A 21,767-nucleotide genomic window follows, 5' to 3' on the forward strand; every position below is an offset into this window, starting at 1 on the left:
AGATGTTATAATCACAATATAATTGTATAATCAATAGATATCAAGATGTTATAACCACAATATAATTGTATAATCAATAGATATCAAGATGTTATAATCACAATATAATCAAGAGAATTAAGCAAAGTAGACAACAATCACAAAAAGAGAATAGGTGGAAGAGCTTACCCTTCGGCTGAGCTCACCACAAAACACCAAGAGAGGTGATCTCCAGAAGAGATCCTTCCCCTCTGGTAGCCAGCCCTTAAATAGGTCTAGGAGGGGTGGAGCCCGGCTCCACCCCTTCCGGTAGCACAGGTGAATTGCCCTCACCTGTGCTCCTCTGGCTGACTCATGGCTCGCCTCAGGTGATCAATCAGAGGTTCAGGCCGTGACTCAGCAGTTCCCATACAATTACCCAATCTCATTTTCAGCAGAGGATTCTGGAAGGCAAAGGCTCCTGCTTCAATTTCCTCTGCCATTCTTTATATTACTTTGACATCCTATGCCACTAGGTAGTTTGAGGAGTCATGAAAGATACTCCTTCTTTTCCCCACTTGGACCATCAGCCAATTAACTCAAAGTTGGGTGGCTTTTTTTGGGGAGGAGATTGTTACCGGGAATAAGCAAATAAAAATAAATGTACATGTAATATTATAAGAAAAAAATGATTTGCAAGCCATACTTTGCACGAAGTGGCAATTTCCAAAGCAAAGGAAAACTATTCTGATAGAGCTATGCCAAAGAAAACAAGTGTTCCTAACCTCAGATCTCACTCACTTGGTTGTACATCCTTGAAAAGGAGAACTGAGGAAAATGCAGTGCGTTGAGTACAATTTCTTCCAAGTTTCTGTGTTCTTTTTGTTAGCACAGGTTACCTGGACTGAGCCACATAAGTTGAGTTGGAAACAATACAGAAATTGTCTGTACTTACTCAGCAGAAAATAAAGGTCTTGTACTGTCTTCAGAAAGCCTATGTAAACCACTAACCAAGAATCTTTAAAAGTTAATTTCTAAAGAAATATCAAAACTACATTTGCCATCATCATGAGTCTCAATCACAACAAAACCTGAATTTCAAGATTATATAAAAACATTAAAAGGCTGAAAGTTCAAATACTGAAGATACACATACCACTAAGAATTCCTTTTTGTCCACCATTTCATTGCCATCAGTATCAAACATGTTGAAAGCAATTCTAAAACCTGCATGTGGCTCTGCCAAAAAACAAAAATAATAATTTCTTCATTAATTGGAAAAAAACACATGTATAAAACCCTAAGAAATTATGCAGCATCTTATATAAAAACAAATAAACAAATATCCTCAGCTAGTTTAAATTAGTAAATTTGTGTACAGAGTAAATGCAAACCATAAAATCAATATAAAATATTATTAATATTATGAAAACATAAGGGATGGTCACAAAGTCACAGATTATGAGAAATATACAGTAGAAACAAAACATGAAAAATCCAAGAAAAGTACTTAGCAGTAGTGGCTGGTTCAGCAGTGGATAGTAATCATTAATAATTACAGGTATGTTTTGTTCGCTGTTTTTTTTTGTTGTTGTTTGTTTGTTTGTTTGTTTGTTTTAATAAATCAAATTTGCAAGAAATAAACTTTCTATGAAAACACTGTTTTCAAAAGACATTTTGAAAAAGTTTCTTTTTTTTTTTTTTTGCAAAAACATGTCAAAACAAATGATACTTTGATAGAGACTTAAATTTCTTGTTTATACGTGTCAAGTCACAGAAATTTGAGATCAGGTTAAAATTTTAAATCAGTTCATAAACATGTGGACTCTGACGGCAAACATATGCGAAGTCTTTGGACAACATGCTTTGCAGGATGAATGAGTTATGCCGAAATTTAGTCCAGACAACATGGAAATGATAGAAGAATTGATGCAGTAACTATGGATTGTAAGGGTTGAGGGTAAAGTTCCTGCTCTGTTTCACAAGTATTGAAATCAGTTTGACAGATTTTCTAAAATAAAATAGATGTTATTGATATCACTGTGCCATTGATATCAACCTTTACATAGAAGGATGTAAAACAATACAATAATGATGCATGTTTTCTCTTCTCCCTATATTCTCTTCTCCCAGTATCTTTATGAACAGTAAATTCGGTACATTCAGTATAGACAACTAAAAATTTTATTGGAATATAAGAAAATAAACTTGAGGTCTTGACAGGGTTTTAACCTCAACCTTCTCAAGAGTCAGTAAGAGGTGTTTTAAAGAATAAATGACGTAAAGCATAAGATTCCTGTAGGACAGGAGAGGTTCAAACAAACAAGGATATATCTTTTCCATACTCAGATATGCAAGAGAGAACAAAAAATAATATTCTAATGCACAGCAATATATTCAGAGCTTAAAAATTTCTAAGGAAGGATTTTTGTTTGCCCTTCCCCCAAACACTTACTTGTTAAAATACATAAGAGGAATAAATATTCTGTGTAAGATATCACACCTGAAAACATCAATAGAAAAAATGATGTTATATTAGTTTTACATTGTCTTCACATCTTAAACTCAAAGGTATTAAATCTGTGTATAAGAACGAGCACTTTCATACATGCAGATATGCAAATTCTTTTTTGTTTGCATTAGCTGACTAAAATATTGACGTACTTAGGTTCTTTTCTCTATTGTTTGTTGGCCGTTTTAGTTTACCTTTGGGTATTCTTGGTGGTAAGTACAGTAAGTAAGGCAAAATAACAACTACAGTCAGTGGAGAATAGCTCACCAAAGAGAAGCTGATTAGATTCATGGTTTATTTGACTCTCTGAAAATCTCACCAATAATGACTGACAACAGTCTAAGAGCATGAGAACATTTTCTAGTTTTCAGAACAGTACTCCCTCCTGATGCATACTGCTTGAAAACAGCCCTTGATTTTTACTGTGTGCTTTGTAAGAGCATGTCCTATGTTAACTGAAAGCTTGGCCTAATATTACTGATGAAAGCACAGCTTGTACTTTTGAATTCTCTTTATATTCACACCTTTACAATAATCACCTGAAATTTTTACTAAAGGTCTTATTAAACAAATATGTACACTTTATTAAATGTGTTTAAAGCCTAAAGGAATCTGTGCTATTGTATTCTATGTTCAAAAGACCCATAAGGGTCTTCTGTCTAAACTTTTCATCCTTTGTTAGATGTCAATAGGCAATCACAGTATTGAATAGTGCTTCTTTTCAGAAATAAACAGGGCAAAATTTAAGATAGAACTGAAGTCAATATTCAAATAGTATGTCCAGTACTGTAAGAGCCATACTGCTTCCCCTCCCCTAGCTCTTGGGTGTAAAGATAACGTAGCAGAATCCTGCACTTACTGGCTCTTTTTTCCAATCAAGTTCAAAATATGATGCCCATGACATCAGCATGGCATGCAGGCTCTTACTTGCTGGTGAAAATGCATAGCTAATGTTGGTGACCATGTTGAAAAACAGTGTTTTGTAGCTGAGAATTTGCTCTGTAAACTAGTGCTATTGTGTTCTTTGTAGCTGTTTCCACAAAAATAAATAGAAGGCATTATATTCAGAGCAAGCAATATAAATAGTCTTAAGATTTTTTTTTCACTGAAACACATATAATTTAACCTTAGACATTGTATTATCTATATGGGTTTCACAATTATTCAACAAATTTAATTTCCATACTTCAAAAGCTGTCAAATTAAGAAACTTTTAAAAACAATATTTACAGCACAAAAAGTCCAAGTTCATTATTTCCTTTAATATTCCTGCCTTTCCAGCTTTGCACTGAAGATTTTAAGAACAGTGGTAAAACTCACCCCAAGTACTTCTTCATTTATGTTCTCCAATAACACAACAATGTATCAGTATGTGGCTAGAATTTCTACAGTGCTTTGCAGAAATTCTTTGACAATACCTACTGAAGTCTGTTTGGACAAGCACCTATCAGATACCTCACAGCTCCTCATTCAGTGATGTAGGACATTCTTTAATAGACAGTCATCGTCTGTACAATAAATGTAAAAAAATGAATTTCTGTTTGTTTGATGGCACTTTCTTTGTTGCAAAACAGAGGAAGGAAATGCAATTGTCAAATTGTCCACCACATGAAGACAGCAATACAAAAAGCCTTGAAAGCATTCTCTCCTTTTGTTTGTACTGGTATATGGTAGCTGTAGACAGATAGTTCTGGTTGACTGCACTGACTGTTATGGGAGAGAGGCTCTGTAATTTCAGTTTAACAAAAAGAAAAGCTTATATCAAGATCTGAAAGAATAGGTCACTCAATGGTAAAACATAGCAAGACCTAAGGACAGCTGGCATAAATTTGTGTAGTGCAACTAATTCAAACAAATCTATGGCAAAATACATCAATATAGTCCTTTACTACTTGCTTAACATTAAAACATGCATGTTTTAGAGAAAATGAGTTAAGATTAATCTGGAAGCACTCATGCCATATAGTAATGAAATTAAATCAGAACGAAGGAGACTTGAATTCTACTCTTGTTCCTTTCATCAACTTACTAAATGACTTAATGAAGGACTTCTCATTTATTGTATAGATATAAAATATTGCATTTTATAGATAACATAACAATTAACTTACTTTGTAAAGTGTACTGAAAAGCTATGCAAGCACTAACTTTATTACACTAGTTTTGATCCTCTTAGTTCCATCAGCTTCTGTCGAATTTCACTAACATAAAACTTAAGTACTGTTGAATCAAGACTGTATTTTGGAGATGTTTTATTACAGACTTGCTTTTAACTAATTATACATTGACTTAACAGAATCTGAAGCTGAATTTTTATTTAATTAATATTTCAAGATTGAGCTGTTCTGACATCAGCCTAGAGCAAAGAAATACAATGCAAACATATGCCAGTATCTGTGTCTCTCTGTAGCACTGGCTGCAGACTCAAGGCAGAAAGAGTTAAGCACAGTTTACAATTAGACTCATGAAATTCAAGCCTGTGAGCTGCTTTGAGAGTAGGGGCTTATCGACTCCATTAACAATGTTAAGATGTAGTCAGGGGTTGAACTCAATCTCTACAAGTACCTTCCAACCTCTGCAATTCTGTGTCTCTGTGAAACAGATCCTTCAAATAAATGCACACATTTGTTTGGAATTTTTTTTTGCTGGTATGAATATTTTATACCTTCATATCGTTTTTCTTTATAGCAATTACTTGTGGTTGCTTTTGAAATTTTCAATAGTCCTTTGCCATAATGAAAATAAGCAAAAGAATATGTGGTTTATTTATTATAAACAGCTTTTGAATATTTGTACACAAACAATTACAGCTTTTTGAATAAATAAATGGAAAGATGAAATGAAACCCAAAGTATGGCTCTTCCTTTACCAATAGTAAGAATTTTAAAGGTTAACAAAACCTTCATCTTTGACTTTGCAGGAATATACAGCATTTCTGAAACTCTGTTTCAAAAAAGGTATTTATTCAATTATATCAGTGCCATTAGTGTCAATTATCTTCTTGAAGATGTGTTTCAGTTTAAAGCACAACACTACTTCAGCACCAATAAATTAATACATATGACAATTTGGTTCAGGAAAATCACAGAATTGTAGGGTCTGAAAAGGATCTCCATAGATCATAGAGTCCAATCCCCTCGCAAAGCAGGGCCCCTACAGCAGGCTGCACAGGTAGGCTTTCACATGGGTCTTGAATATCTCCAAAGAATGAGAATCTACAACCTGCTTGGGCAGCCTGGTCCAGTGCTCCAGTGCTCACTGTGAAGAAGTTCCTTTGCATATTAGTAATAAATTCTTATCCCTCACCTTTCTCATTAAGAGTACGGAATAGTTTGGATGAGCCTTTCCAAACTGGTGGTGTCTCCATAAGGATCTGATTCAATTCCTACAGAAATAAAATTAGAAACATATTGACGTGTATTTAAATGATTAAACAAAGACGTTACTGGATTAAGAGTAAGTGCTAGGAAATCAACATGAAAGGAAATGCTTGCAACTCTGCAATTTAATTTAATTTCAGTTTAACACACTGACTTTGGGAAGTACTCATATAAATTTTGCATATGTGATTAATCCAAAAATTGGTCATCTGAGAAAACTCACACAAATACTGTTTACAGAATTGGAAAGACACACAGAACTTTTATCAAAACCTTACTGAAGTCCAGGCAGGAGACTCATCCTTAGCTTCAGGTAATATGTGCAGCAGTGAGTAACTTCAGCAGCAAATATATTTTATGTTCTTTTAAGATACTTGACCTGAACCACAGCAAACTTCACCCACGAATACGAAGATACTTTACTCTCAATACAGGAACACAGACACAGTTCTCTTGCAGTTGTACAAATATGAAAAAAACGGAAACTGAAGAGGCACTTCAATACCACAAAAGATACAGAATGGCATTAGTATTTCAGCTGCTACACTTAAACAATAAAGAAACTCAGTCAGATACAAGCTGAAGAAGAAACTGATGGAGGTTTGAGGAAGTCAGTAAATCCAACACAACATGCTTGAGCAGCTGTGCCTGATCGAGATTCTAGACCCAAATCTGTCTAAAGTGACAGAAAAGTAAGAAATTAAAACTTCTTTTTTTGATAAATGTTAAAAACTCACTTTCTGCTGCCACTCCAAGTTCACATCATGAAAATGCATGGTTATAAGATAACATAGGAATTATTACTCACCTGCTTGGAAAGGGATCGCCACGTTTTAGCACCTGCAACAAAAGACAAAGTTTGGACATATAAAATTCAGTTATACCAATATGGTGTCATTACAATTATAACGTATCCATACCCCATTTTCTATTAAAAAAAAAAAAAAAAAAAAAAAAAGAGGTATTTTCCCCACTGTATTCATCAGATTGAAGCTATGGCCCAGTTCCAAAAAATTCTTATTATGTTATTAAAAAAGCAAGTAGCGTAACACATACATGAGTTCCTAACTGTCAAGAATCAATTTAGATGTATAGTTTTTAATCAAAATCCAGTTCAGTGAGATAATATTTTCTAGCTCCATAAAAAAACTATTAAAGCATTAAACAGGAAATAGAATGCACTTGGTTAACCTGTGGCATCAACAGTTTGAACTATCATTTAGTAACAGCCGTATTATTCAAATCATAGGGGAGGCCTAGATTCCTGTCCCTACTTCACTATTTGTACATTTTAAAGAAAATACAGGGAAAAAAAAATCCTTCAAACATCACCAGAAGCTAAGGCTCCTTTTAGCCACTCCTAATCACTCAGACTCATGCTTGCTGTTATAGCTGCTGTCAAACTCTATTTTCTCTAAGGAATTTTAATGAAGAATCTGAAAATTTCGTAACAGGAATTGCTCTTCAGAACTGAAAGCTGATAATGCATAATAGCTAGCTGATATTTTTCATAAAGCCTTAAAATGAAATATCCAGGAGCAGATGAAGACACCGGCATTTGACAACAGTTGTCCAGACACATGCAATAATGCAGAACCAATGGAGATTCATCTCCAACTTCTCAAATCTTTGCAGTATTAAATTAAAGCACTGCGAAGATGAAAACTCACAAAAGTACAAAAATCTGTGTGCTGTGTGGTAAAATGCATAACTTCTTGGTTGGCTCATTATCACAGAGCAAAACAAGCTGTACAATTAGAATGTCATGATGGCCCCCATGCTTCTTTAAATAACAGTCATGAGACAGATACCACTCACTGTGATCTAGTTCATGGTTAGAAAGCATCTGGAATTGCAGTTTTACATCCCAGTAATACTACTTAAAGTGTTTGCAAATCCTATTCCTACTACGGTGCGCTATACCAAGCAACAACGTACTATCGACTAACAGCATTTTACATACTTTTCAGTTTTATTTTCTATTTATTTACTATTAATTTATTTACTATTAATTAAAGCCCTGTCTCAAAATACTAAATAAAACCAAATAACCTCCTTCACCATATTAATTGCTTTGTGTTTATGTCTACCATAAAAATAATTGTATCTAACTTTCTAATCAGATAATTTCCCATATGTTATACTTAGATTAGTTCTTCCAGACGTAAGTATTCTTTCTACATGCATACTTTTTACAGTTCAGTATTAGGCTTTTTTTCTTTTAATATCTTAAAATTAACTCAAAGAGTTTAAAGGAACAAAATATATTTCCTTTTCTTTTAACTGACTTTCTAAATGTACAAATGTATATTCAGATGCTAAAAAAAATTTTTCAAGCATGATAAGGGAAAAATACATTTCTCTTGCAGTTGTACAAATATAAAAAAAACTGAAATGTAAGAGGTACTTCTACACCACAGGAGGTGCAGAAAATTTACCCACATTCGGAAAAAAATACATTTTTCCCTAATGACAATCTTTACTATGAAGTCATCAGCAATAAGCTAATTATACCATTTACTCTGTGTCTTTATAACAGCTGCCCAGAGCCAAAAGTTGTACATTATAAAAGAAAATGTACTCTTACCATATTAGTTAGTGTTTAATCAAAAAAGGAAGTGAATGCCCTCTTGACTTCTGTAGAGTTGACTCTATCTCCAAAGTAAATCAATCACAATAGATGCATTCACTCCACCACAGATCTCATTCAGGTCTAGTATTATTAGCTTTTCTACAAAGCGGACATAAAGAGCTACTGCTATTATTCTTCAAAGGGTGATTTTGCTTTCTAGTCTTAATCCTTAAGAAGTCCAAATGTATGTTCTTTTTAATTGCAATATATAGATATTTTAATATGTTGGCTTGCATGGATCCAATTATTTATCATTAAAAAAAAGATTAAAATGATTCAAAAATGCAAAATGTGTTATTTTATTCAGAAAAAATACTTCATTTAAACTTGCTACCTTCAACGGAGCAAGATAGATAATTAAGACTTGCCCAAACTGACAAAGCAGTACAAACATTAAAACTAAATATTCAGAGATCAGAATATGTAAGTGGCAACACCTGCAAGCTGTTTACTTCATTTATTATTTATTTGTCAGCCATCTGCCCAAAATTCAGCCCAATTCTGCCCAAGTATCTCAGATAATATGATTTCCACCATGATGAAGTCATCTCCTTCTACTTAGTTACTGCCTCTTACACCATCCCTTAATCATCTCTGTCACGTAATCTCTGCTACTTGCACACAAAACTTAAAGGCATACAGGTTAGTTTTGCTTTCTGTCTCAGAGATAACTAGATGCCTGGGAAAGATTTTTATCTAAGCAAGGTCTTCTACACTGAACTCAGAAGGGTTCCTCACTGCTTGAACTCCTTATCATTTGTCCTCTGGCAAGAAATATACAGAATACTCTTGGAAGCTTAACACTTTTTAAATTATTATTATTATTTTTAATCTAAATATTTCAGTGAGGGAGGAGGAAGCCTAAATTTAATCAGCATGGGAAAGTCTTACTGGCCTACCACTCATACACTGTCATAAAATTGAGCTGAAGTGCTTTTTTTAACTGATATCCAGTACATGCCACAAATGCTTCATAACATACATAGCTCTGCTATGAGATGGACTGGGGAAAAGCTGGTGAAGCCCAACTCCCTGGTCACAGAAAAAGGATCACCCGGAGATTCGGGCTGAAGAAGTGGTTATGAAGTGCTGACATGTAATTACATTAATTTCTGTGAAAAGAGATCTACCTTCTCTGTTTCAACTGGTGAGCAAAAACGAAAAATGAAGATTCACTTCCTGGTAGGAGCTTTAAAGTTTTTCAAATTTTCACCATCTAAGCTCTATCTTCTGTCTTCACTGTTACAAAGAGTGATTATATCTTCAGTTAAAAGTTAAGGGAGTTTTGATTACTGACACAATCAGCTGAAAGATTTTCTCTGTTTCATTACAGCTAAGAAAATAATGAGAAAAAATCTGTAGAAGCTTCTTTAACCTCTCCTCTGACTGATTTAACTGCTTTTGACTGTTCTCTATATATTAGTTTTCTTCCGTAAATCTGCGATGAGGTATTATGTATGTCACATCTGAGCAAAGATTACTCACTTTTCTCAGAAGTTGTATGCTGCTACCAATGCACTGCAAGCCTGAGGGCCCGGAAATCAAACAAGATCAGCAACGGGTTATAATATTCACCTTTCTATTTGGTCACTCTTTGATATTTAAAGCAAAATAAACTGATTAAGTGAGCTAAAGTTGATAGTTTATTTTTCATTAACTTGATTGATACACAGTGCTGTCTCTTTCTAACTTTAAATGTAAAAAGTGGATCCCCTTAGGACTGAAACTCCTACTCAAAATATGTTATTTAGAATACTTTGATATGCTTGTAAAATCTCTGTAGTGGAAAAAAACAAACAAACAAAAAAACGGAACAAAACCCCAAAACAACAGAACACCAAAAGCAAACCAAACTCAACCAACAAAACAAACAAAAACAAAAAACAAACAATACTGATGATAATATAGAATGGCAAAAGCTATAAAACTATAAAACAACATTTTTCTAAATTATTTAGTTTTCTTGCCCACTTTTCACATAAAGTTCACAAAGGAAGAAAATTTTGCAGCACAACTGTCCTGCTTGGAAAGAATCCAGAACTGTAGCCACATCAAAGCAAAAGGTAAAAATGAACTTACCTTTCACACCTACTGAGCTGTGTGTTACCTCTAAGACAAGAACAGTTACCTAACGACTTCTGAGGGAAAACAGTTCACAAAGTAATAACTATCAGGATGCTGACTGCATGCATTTAAATACCATGAAAAATAAAAGGCAAAGACTGAGTATCTTTACACACTGATCACAAACAACAGCAGTAATCAAAAACAAATGGAAAAATAACATACGTTACCATCACATCCACAGCAATTTTATCAATATAAAACTTCTGCTTACGTTTCGGTTCATCATTTGTGACAGCCTGAATGAAGTCATATGGAGTCATATACAGCTGTCCTTCAAATTCTAAACTGGCAAACCTACGAAACCGTTGCTCCCGAGGTGTCGCATAAAGGTGTAAATCTTCAAGGTCTGATCTGTTTTCTGTAACCTTCAAGGACAAAAGGAAACAGTTTAAATGTATCATCTTACAATTGCCACTGCCATTTCCTACAAAGAAACTCTAAATTAAAAAATGATAATTCGTTAAGTCAAATCCATCCAATTACTGTTTTCCAGTAAGAGCTTAAGTGAGAACGTCACCACTATTATTTTCACTCTTCCATAATTTTAGCAACTAACTCTATCTCAAAAAGTCTATGCAACTTAAAATGACTCTATTAAAATTATTTGTGGTCTCGTATTTCCAAAAGAAAATGAAATACTTTTTAATTGCTTTCTCATGTAGAGCGCAGCTGCTGACAGTAATAGGCAAAAAATCTCCGCAATACTCCCCAGTGCAAACCTTCTATGATTACTACTGTTTCAAGTATCCACTGCAATCAAAGCCACTCACTGACTATTTGTAAACTTGGTAGTACAAAACTTCAAGTGTTCTCAATTGTTACATCTTTATTTGATACTGTCAAAGATTTAAACAGAAAATATGTTACCACTAACTGAAAACTTTCCACAGCTCACAACCTGGCAAGCTCCTATGAAGATTCAAGAACTTGAAGAAAATGCACGTTTCTTAATTTTATTTATGCATTTATTTTAACAGAAATGAAAAATATCAAAACCAAATTGATTCAGAAAAGGACAAGCAATGACACAGGAAACTTCTCCCAGCATGTAAAAAGAAGAATGCAGTGTCTTACCAGTGAAATAACCCATTCTGCCACTGTCATCATTATTCTTGTCATTTCAGACTGTATATCTAAAACACTTCATGTATCAGAATTAGCAAAGAAGAGGCAAATAGTAGCAATAATTTAACTATCTATCTGTCTTTTAACTAAGAAAATATCTAAATGTTTTTCGTGTTTCTAGAGAACCCTCTCTTTTAAAGTTTACTCTTTTATAGTTTAAAGCCATTACACTTGTTCTATCACTACGCTCCTTGATAAAGAGTTTCTCCCCATTTCTACTGTAAGCTCCTTTATGTACTGGAAGGCTGCTCTCTCCTTAGAGGAAAAAAAAAACAAAAAAACAAAAAAACAAAAAACAAAAAAAAAAAAACCACCAAAAACAAACAAACAAAAAACCCAACAATCTCGAATTCTCTTCTGACATACCCATTTGGAAGTCAAAACATTCATGTGCTATCTCGCTGTTTGAATATGGTCTTACTGATCCTTCTGCAGTCAAGTGGCATTCAAGCTATGCCTTCATGTGGGATTTACACAACTTAATTGTTTCAGCAGAGTTATAGCAAGATAATCGATTACCCCTGTATTTGAAGGTTAATAATCTATCTTATTTTTTATACATATGTTATTTTATTGCTATCACAAACATGCTTTTGAATAAATGCAGGTTGTAAGCATAAGTAATAAAGCAGTATCTTTGCAAAGCCAGCTTTCAGAGAAGACACTGCTTCAAGGCCATGTTACACGTACAGTACTTGTAATCAATTGTAATCAGCCATAATCAGTCATGCATAATCAGAAGAATCTGCAGATCATGCATCATTCAAGAAACATCACCTCACTTTCTGATGACTGTAAGTACTTGGAGAATATGTTAAAGACATACTTTAACATAACCTGAAGTACTCTATGCTAATATAAACCAACATACTGCAAACATGGAATTAAAACATGCTCAAACTTAATTCATGTAAGTACTCCAAACTCAGTTTTTGCTTCATTTTAGCCGATCTACTTTTTCCCTCTGGCTATATAACAATGCAAGTATTTTATGCTCTAGATAAGTGTCACTGTAACTCAATACAAATACTGGCCAGCCACCAAAATGAGCCATACCTCTCAATACTCTGCATGCCTTTGCTCTGGCACTTGCATCCTCTACTTGCTAAGTATCAAACTGGATAAGGCAACGGATATGTCTGAAAAACTTTTGTTTTGGTGGCGTTATTTTCAGACAGATAAATTCCTGGGTCTATCCAACAAGAAGAATATTACTTCCAAAACACAGGAATTTGTAGATTATAGAAAAGAAAATACATGGTTCGGCTGTGACCAGGGGGCAAAGAGACCAGTAGTCCCACGTCCTGGGAAAGGGAGGAGGTGGAAAGGAAAAAGGTAGGGAGATGGGCCTGGACAAAGGAAAGTGGCAGCAACAAACTAAAGAAAAACAACAACAACAACAACAACAACAACAACTTAATTTATTATATACAGTAGCAGAATGTGAGATAACACAATATAATACCATACTACTGAAATTGAATTTTGAATGCAAAAGAGAGAGAGTTATGAAACCTAAGTCCTTGCTCTAAAACTGTAGGCAAAGCAATCAGGGAGCAAAGAGGGAAGTCTCATGACTCCCAGTTCATTTCATCTTTCCCTCCAAACAGAAAATGCAAACAGAAAAATGAAGTCTTCTGGAAGTTGTAGTTCATTCTTCTCTTCTGAGACCAAGAGACCAGAAAGATCAACAATCCACAGGACTACAGCATTAACTCCAATTCCCAGTGCACTGCATGATGTTATGATGTGGAATACTGATAGAAAATCATGAAAGCATGACACCTCTTCCAGCAGCAACCTGCACCTACTCCAGGTCAGCATGATAAGGAAACTACAGCTTCAGTATATTTTTACTCTGAGGAATAAAACACCAGTATCTTGAGCTTTCTAGTTTCAAAATCAGAACAAACTGTTTATGCTACTGATCTAACATGGACTCAAAAAAAATGTATACAGGGCTTAACTTCCTGTATTAGATCACTGGACTCATATATTAAATGTTCAAGTTAAGCTAAGGCTAAGCAGAGTTTGGCTGCAGAAGACCCCAGGTACAAGCCTTAGCTAAGTAAAACCATCTACAGGCATACTATTATTTTTTTCCTCAATTTCCTGTTATCCATTCATGAAACTTATAGCAACTTTGTCTTGCATAGACTCTGTAATTACTCCTTACATGAGTAATTATGAGGTCCTTAATATGCTAATTAAAAAGTCAAGACATTCTAATGTATTACCTCCACCCATATCTTTCTAAGCATTCATTTAAGGAATTCTTCTCAACACAATTACAAAATACGTTCTCAATTCTTCCCAACGTTGGGGAAATCATAATTCAATGAGGCAAGTATGAGAATTTTAGCAATATGATTTTTTCCCAGTTAATTTATTTCACATTTATGCTCAGGTTAGGCAATCTCACTGTATGCAGCACTACTATCTAATCCAATATACACAAGAACAAGACACAGAAAGCAGACACTGAGTACCTTATGGAAGGTACTGTTGGCAAAGGAGTGAACATCATTCAATAGGATTCCAACTTCTGTTTGAAGTTTCAAGAGCTTATCCAGACTAAAGCTCTCTATAATCACCAACAGTCTTCAAAAACTTTCTTGAAAGTACATATCATTGAGAAACAAAAGAAATTTTTCTATGCTTCTATTTATTAATCCTCTTAGCAGACTTTCCTGGTAAGTACAAGGATCTCATATCACGTTACCTTTGGAAAACTGGACATAGTTATTTCCTTCAAACAGAGTGTCATGCACCTCCCAACAGCAGTAATATCTTTAAAGTAGGAGGTCAGCTCCTGTTTATCTGCACACATATACGAATCTGCTTCACAGAACTAGCAGGAAGAAACAAGAATTTAGCTGACGGCCATTAATTCCCATCCTTCCACCTTCACAAAGGGAATGGACATAATGGGGCAAGAGGGGCCTGATAGCTCTCACAGACAATGCATTATCATCTTCACAATCTCACAAAAACCTATGCACTGAGAGTTGTAATCAAACAGCTCATAGCTCACATCCTTCTGCTCTTCTTCTTTCCAATTCAGTGTCTCATTGCTTGGTATTTGCACTCCCACACGTTATGTTATGCCTTTTCTGAAGCACAGTGCCAATCCAACAGCAGCATTTTGAAGTGCTGCTATGTACAGTCCCAGCTTCCACCTGCCTTCTGCAGAATCAGGACCAGATAGATTACAGCTTAATTTGGCTGATAAGCCAAGGAGGAAAACAAAAACAAAAACAAAAAAAAAGCCAAAAAAATTTGCCTTGGCCTAATTTCTTGCTGTTCTCAATATTCCCTTCATATAAAACTACATCCGCATGCCTACATACACAGAGATATTTAAAAGCACTTCCTAAAATGGATTAAATGACTTTCACACAGACCAGCACCCAACAAAGGATACAATGGAAATCATTTTCCAGAAGTCCATTTTAACATCAATTTAATTTTTATTTACCATGTTTTGATAAGCTGAAGACCAAACTAATTTTGATAAGGTACTTCTCCGAATGGGAGTATCATGCTTCAATTATACATGCCTTCCACTGATGGTCTCTGCTACAAACACATTACAAACAGCATGAAGTATCTGCTAAAGGCATCCAAAGTTTCAAATTCATTATGCAAATGAAAACATGATAACAATGCTGTCTCACTAACATATTTCAAAGACTTCATATAATTCTTAGGATCCATTTTCTAGAAGTGTCACATTTAGAGAAGATAAAGTAAGAGCAATGCCATCACATCTCACAGAACAGCAGTCCTTGAGAAGATCAGTCTTCATTATGGTCACCCAACATTCTGAAGTCGATCAGCTTTGAACACACTCCTTGTACCTCTTTTAGAGTAATATCCCTCTGTATTTTCTCCATTTAATCACAGCAGAAATGTAAGTGAGGCAAATCTAGGCTTTCTATCAAGCAAAACTGCTTGATAGAAAACTGCTTGATAGCAAAACTCATTCCCATTTTTGGTTCATCTTTCACATACTAACCACCAATAGAGAGCTGACAAACAGCCATGGAAGTCCAGTGCTCTGACCAAAAGTTTCCAGATACTACTCACACTTCCTTAAAGCATGGCTGAATCTCCATTTCTGGTCCCATATCTGCCTTACTGGCTCTCTTACATCAGATCTCTGATCTGTCTGAATTTGGCACAATACGTACTAACCTGTATGACCTAACAGTGAAATCCATGCAGTAACTCTGCTGCTGTAAAATGGCCTAATGCAAGACATGAGCTCACACAGTGACATCAAAGCAATTAAAACGTTGCAGTAGGTATGACCTCAAACTATTTGAAAATACTGGTAAATGGTAATTATACTGCTGAGGTTCAGTAAAAGTAAGATGTAGAAGATATAATATGGCATAATTACCTTTCTTACTAAAAAACACAACAGAAACACTCTTTGCCCAATGTTGGTCTCACATCCAGTTAAGACAGAAATTCAGAAGTTTTACTCTGTGGCCAAAGATTTAACTTTTCCACAGAGACAAGCTTAAAAACCAGATACAGGATTTACTGTTTGGAAAAAAATAAAATAAAATTCCAAAGAATCTATTATCAAACCCCAGAGTAATACTCCAGTGCTCAGATCCTAAGAATATCTACAACTAATGCAAAACATTTTACAAACAAACAGTTAAAAATATACATACTGAGTATGCATATACATGAAGAGAACAGCTCCAGCAGTATCACAAAAAACCCACCAGTTTGATGTATTTCAAGTTGAATTAGTGTTCTTTTGCTTTTGTCCAACTGACATGAAGGTGAACCTATTCTAAAGCCAACATTTGCTAGTAAAAGTACCTTTGCTTGCAGTCAAAAATATGTTATGTTTCAGCAGTTTAATCTTTAAGTAATTTATTTCAAGTGAGTGTGTTTCTTTGAATTTTGCTTGCAAGTAATCTGTCTTCCATCAATGAGAACCTGTGCAAATTATTAAAATAAAAAGGCTTTCAAAGCACTGCTGTTCCTTACTTCCTTCACTTAGATTTGACTTGAGGCTTATTTAATATGCTCCCATGTAGATAAAAGTAGCACAGTTTTGTTTTCATGCTGGGTGGCCAAAAGGTTAAACGTCATGTTCCCAGTGTGGGAAAATCCCAGAAGAAGACAAAACTGTTTTGATGCTTACAGAAATTATATTTCTAGTAGAGTACTTAGATGTAGAACAACCACCAATTCTGTTAGTTGATCCCTCTTCTCTGAGATAAGAACATTATTATATTAAATTATTTATAAGCATAGGAAGCTGGAATGTGTTTTCAATGTTGAGAAAAGGGCCCTTTTCAAATAAAATACTGTTACAGGAAATTCTTGGGGTAACAGTGTTTATCCATAAGCACAGCGATTCTTGAAATCTTTCGAAGTAAATATTACACTCAGATATTCTCCAACAGTCCCTCTTACATGAGTCTGACTTGCAACTTACTGAAACTCCAGAAGTTCTTCCAGAAGTTTCAGTTAGTACATATATTTTGCTGTACAGGTCCATATGTTTTGCTGCCTGCAAGACTGAAACATGCAGTATCCCAAACATAAAGCATACATTTTTAACATCTTGAGGAACAAGAAGTAATGCCAAGAGGTAAACATGCCTTTTCCTTCAACACAACTCTTGGTGCAGCTGGCTGGCAAGCACTAACCTCGTCAGGGTGATTACACAGTGAGGAGCTTCAAACAACATCAGCCAAGGGGCCAACCACTTTTTCACATTTGGCAACTGACCTGCTGCATGAAACACACAATGTGTATGGAAAACAGTTAACTACAAGTGATCCTTGTGAAAATGATCCTTTATGCATCTCTTAGAGCAGGCAAAATAGCTTGCTCCCTAAGGGAATTTGCCTTATGTTTTGGAGTTAACATCTTGGTCTTCATTTGACAGTGTTGGAAATATATGATGCAATCCAGTCAGAAATGTGCTGCTACAAATAAACTTGACCTTTTGAGTATTTTCTCAGATAGTTTGACACTACTGCTGAGGTAGAAGGGAAAGAAAAGCCTCTAGAAACATCCAAACTATGCAGCTTCTCCTGGAATTGAAGTGTGCCTTCATGAAACCTGATAAAGAAAATTCTCTGTACCTGTCTCTCCACCGCTTTTTTAATTTCTAAATCATCTCTGAAGTAAGCAATTTTTAGAGGCTGCTTCATGAAGTCTGGACCTGGTATTTGCTACCTTTATGGAATGACAACACAGTTACAAAAAAGATCTCTTTGGGGATGCTAAATATGTCAACATTGGTATTTCCAAGAAAATATTAACTATATTAATTATAAGTTAATAACAAGTTATAAACTATAGAAATGAAAGTGGAAGCAAGGAATATGAAAACAAAGAAGTGGAAGACAAATATTCTGATACGGAATTGTGTTTTTCTGATAACATTATATTTTGGTGAAAAAGCATGGTACAAAGCTGCCCTGACAAGGTAAAGGTTTCATGAGAAGCATACTGTCTGAAATCTTCAGGATCAGCACCTTTCTTGGATCAATATCACAGTACAGAAAAATCTGTATGTATACAGAATAAAATAACAGTTCTTTCAAAAAGTTTCTGTTCTGAATAAGCATCTCCATACCTGCAAAGTAGCTCTTCCAGTCTTCACTGAATCTTTCTGTTTGTTTGAGTGCAGAATTTTACTTTGGTTTTGAAATGTCAGATAGGAGTTAAGTGGAAATTAAGTGGAAGGCTTTGTGGACTTTGGTAACAAATACAACAATAAAACCATTGCTCTTTAGAATATCCAAGATTTTACTCCATGTAATTACATATAAGCCCCTGGTCTTCAGGACTGATATTATTCTTAGAAAACTATGTGAGAAAAAGGAATCCTAGAGTAAGCTTAGGTTCATGCTGCATCTGTAGCAAATCTTACTCTCTACCATAAAACCTCCAATAATATAGTTGGTCAAACAAGTATATTATTACACTAACTGCATAAGATTCGCCTGCTCAAAATACTTTTCCACATGGCCACACGAACATTATTTGGAAGCAGATGGCCTCCAAAAAGAAAGCTGTTCTTTTACATCAAAACAAACTGGGTTAAAAACAAACACGCGTACATCCTTTTCAGTGTCTAGGAAGACCAGAAACCTATTCTGCTGTCTGCTGGAGCGGCCTAGATGAAACACCAAGGTCATTCTGCTAATTACATTTCCACAGAAAGCCAGCTCAAGAAGTAAGGATTAAATTAAAGACTGTCTTATCCATATCTATTTTAAACATCAAAAGCAATCAATAGTATCACAAGTAATTGAATATCTGAATGCATTATGATACTGTTTTCACTTACAAATTCACTGTGCACTATTACAAATTCAGTTATCCATCATTAATGATTCAGAAAGATTTTTTCACCAAAAAGCACTAATTTTGTTAGCCAAGTTGCGTCTGCACTTCTATCTGTTATATGGAGTCCCAGAGGTGGAGCAAAAATCATTCCCTATAATTCTTTCTAGCAGCTACTGTCACTCACTAGGGCAGTGAGAGCAGTGATATCAGCTGCTTCTTCCAATGATCCAAGTAAAAGGCATCTGGAAAAAGCATCCAGGTAGAGAGAAAATTAGGAGCAGCATATTACCATTGCACAATATCATGAATACCATTCAATGCAACTTGAACACAATATTTGCATTTTTTCTTCCCTGAGAAGACACCTCTGGAGGTATTTTAGAAGCCTGCAGTGAAAGACACCACAGATCTGCTGGGCAATCATAAATGGAGTACAGATGGCAGGTGAATCTCATGGTCAGAAAACTGTCTGTATCTTTAACAGATAGATGCAGTATCAAACTATGATCTTAATTGCCGCACAAATCCTTCTGCAGCACATAATCAATAATTAAAAGAAAAAAAAAAAAAGGAGAGGAAATTACTAACTCAACACAAGAAGTCTGCAGCTATTTGATCCTTGTCTTTAGGGGAAAAGGAATTGAAAGGATGCTTTTTCAGGAATACTGGACACTCAAATCGCCGATTTTCAGGAATCAATGAGATCATTCAAACTAAAAGCTGTAACATAAAGTCAAGTATTCCAAGATGCCAGTCCTTATGCATTTAGTCTCACTACACAAACTGAGTGGGTACATCTCAACCTACTTCTTCAAATATTTTTGTTATTCAAACTGAAAATCAAATTAATTACAGTCTTTCTGCATAGGAACATACGTAACTTCTTTTCCTTCCACTTCACATTCAGCCACATAGCATTCAAAAACATTTAGAGTACACACAAAAGATGCATTTTATTTTATACATTGCTTCATATTAGTTCAAATCTAGTGTTAATTCTGACTTCTAAAACTTCTGGCTTTAAAACTTCAACATTTTGTAATTTTTGTCAGTGAAAATTCCTAATTACGTTTCACACTAAACTTAGTGGCTATTCTAAGATGCAAGAGCTGTTTCCCTCAAAAGAAGTTGAAAACTTAAGACTGGATAAATCAAATGAAGTAGTGTTTTGTCCAATCAAACAGCATGAAAGACTGAAAGAGTTTGTTAGGTTCTCCGTGCCCTAACAGCACACTCAAAACAACAAATGCTCAGTCAAAAGCACCTGGTTCACCTCTCCTTTAGGAGCAATACTGCCCACAGAAGCTGCCCTTGGCTAGAAATCTGAGGCATTAACCACGCAACGCCTCCACTGCAAAAACACCGATCCTCTTCCCATACATAACAAGCTTGATGTAGAGAAAGCAGGCGGCGTGCAACAGTGATGAGCAGTGTGAGAAGATGTCATCCTGGGAGATCAACTAATCTTGGCTCTTGACATTTTAAAAAATATGACACATGTCATAAAAATAAAAATAATAATTAAAAACAAACAAACAAAACGATTATCATTTGCTAAGAACAGCACTGTGCAGGAGTTTCTCCCTGCTTGAAAATTTCCAAGTTCACACGAGCTATTTTGAGTTACCAGGCCGGCCAGGCAGAGCTCCTGCTGAACCAGCCCAACCTCAGCACAGCACACCTTACCTGCACCGCTGCTCCCCCCAAAGCCCTGCACAAACCTTCTGCAAGACTGACTGTCCGATATTAAAAAAATAACTGTTCTAAGCGCAAGGAACAGAACGCACAGGTTTTGTGCCACCAGCAGGGTTCTGCCTGCTGAAAAAAAAAAAAAAAAGCGAGGAGCTCCGGAGGCAGAGAACACCGCGCACAGCGCTGACGCTCCCGCAGCGCAGCCAAAGCCCGCAGGCGCCGACAGCCCCGCTACGTCCAGTGGTCCGGCAGCCCCTCCCTCTGAGAGCGGACCGGCTCCATGCCGGGTGACAGGCAGGAGAGGGAGAGGGAGAGGGACTGCGTTCCTCGATCCGCGCTCGGCCACCGGCTGGCAGCACCCCGGGATCCCGCGCCGCCTCGGGATGAGCTCCGGCCGCGGCACGGAGCGAGGCCGCGGGGCGGGCAGGGCGCGGCGCGCACACACCTACCGTCTCCTTGGCAGCGGCCGCCACGGGGATGGGGAGCAGCGCCCGAGCTCCGCCCGCCTCGGAGGCTGCCGGCTGCCAGGAGGACTCCCGCCGCCGCCGCTCGGACAGCTGATAGCCCGCGTAGCCGGCGAGAGCCGCCCCCGCAGCCCAGCCCAGCTCCCGCCGCCACCTTCTCGGCCCGGCCGGCTCGGCCCCGCCGCCGGCCCACAGCCTCCGCGCCGACGGGGCGCTAGGTGCCGAGCCCAAGCGGCGGCGCCACCGCAAGACGGTACGCAGGGCGGCCATGGCCGCCGCTCCGCCCCGGTGACAGGCGGACACAGCCCCCGCCGGCGACAGGGGAAAACCTCGCGAGAAACGGGGAAGGGGTGGGGAAGGGAGAGCCCCCGCCAGTCCCCGCCCCCGCCCGCCGGTACCTTGGTCCGGGGCGCTGCCCAGATGTTCCCCTGCCTCTTCTGGCAGCACAGCGGCGGCGCGGCGGTCACAGCTTCTGCAGTGGTTCCTGGTGCTTGAGGGGCGGCCTCAGGGCAAGGCTGCAGCAGGCAGCCAGGTGCTTTCTG

The 21,767-nt window shown here is 36.8% G+C and overlaps 1 protein-coding gene across 1 annotated transcript in view; it reads right to left on the minus strand.

The window, feature by feature from the left end:
- Positions 1 to 21,495, minus strand: part of MICU3 (mitochondrial calcium uptake family member 3) — a gene marked incomplete at both ends in the record, with an annotated part of 39,755 nt that extends 18,260 nt beyond the window's left edge. Inside the window, 6 exons of the mRNA XM_079534864.1 lie at positions 1,115 to 1,197; positions 2,414 to 2,461; positions 5,777 to 5,855; positions 6,659 to 6,690; positions 10,821 to 10,974; positions 21,205 to 21,495. Coding sequence (XP_079390990.1) covers positions 1,115 to 1,197; positions 2,414 to 2,461; positions 5,777 to 5,855; positions 6,659 to 6,690; positions 10,821 to 10,974; positions 21,205 to 21,495 — 687 coding nt within the window. The remainder of the gene's footprint in view (positions 1 to 1,114; positions 1,198 to 2,413; positions 2,462 to 5,776; positions 5,856 to 6,658; positions 6,691 to 10,820; positions 10,975 to 21,204) is intronic.
- Positions 21,496 to 21,767: the final 272 nt, after the last annotated feature.

The sequence above is a fragment of the Tetrao urogallus genome (assembly GCF_951394365.1).
Source record: "Tetrao urogallus genome assembly, chromosome: 4".
NCBI lineage: Eukaryota > Metazoa > Chordata > Aves > Galliformes > Phasianidae > Tetrao > Tetrao urogallus.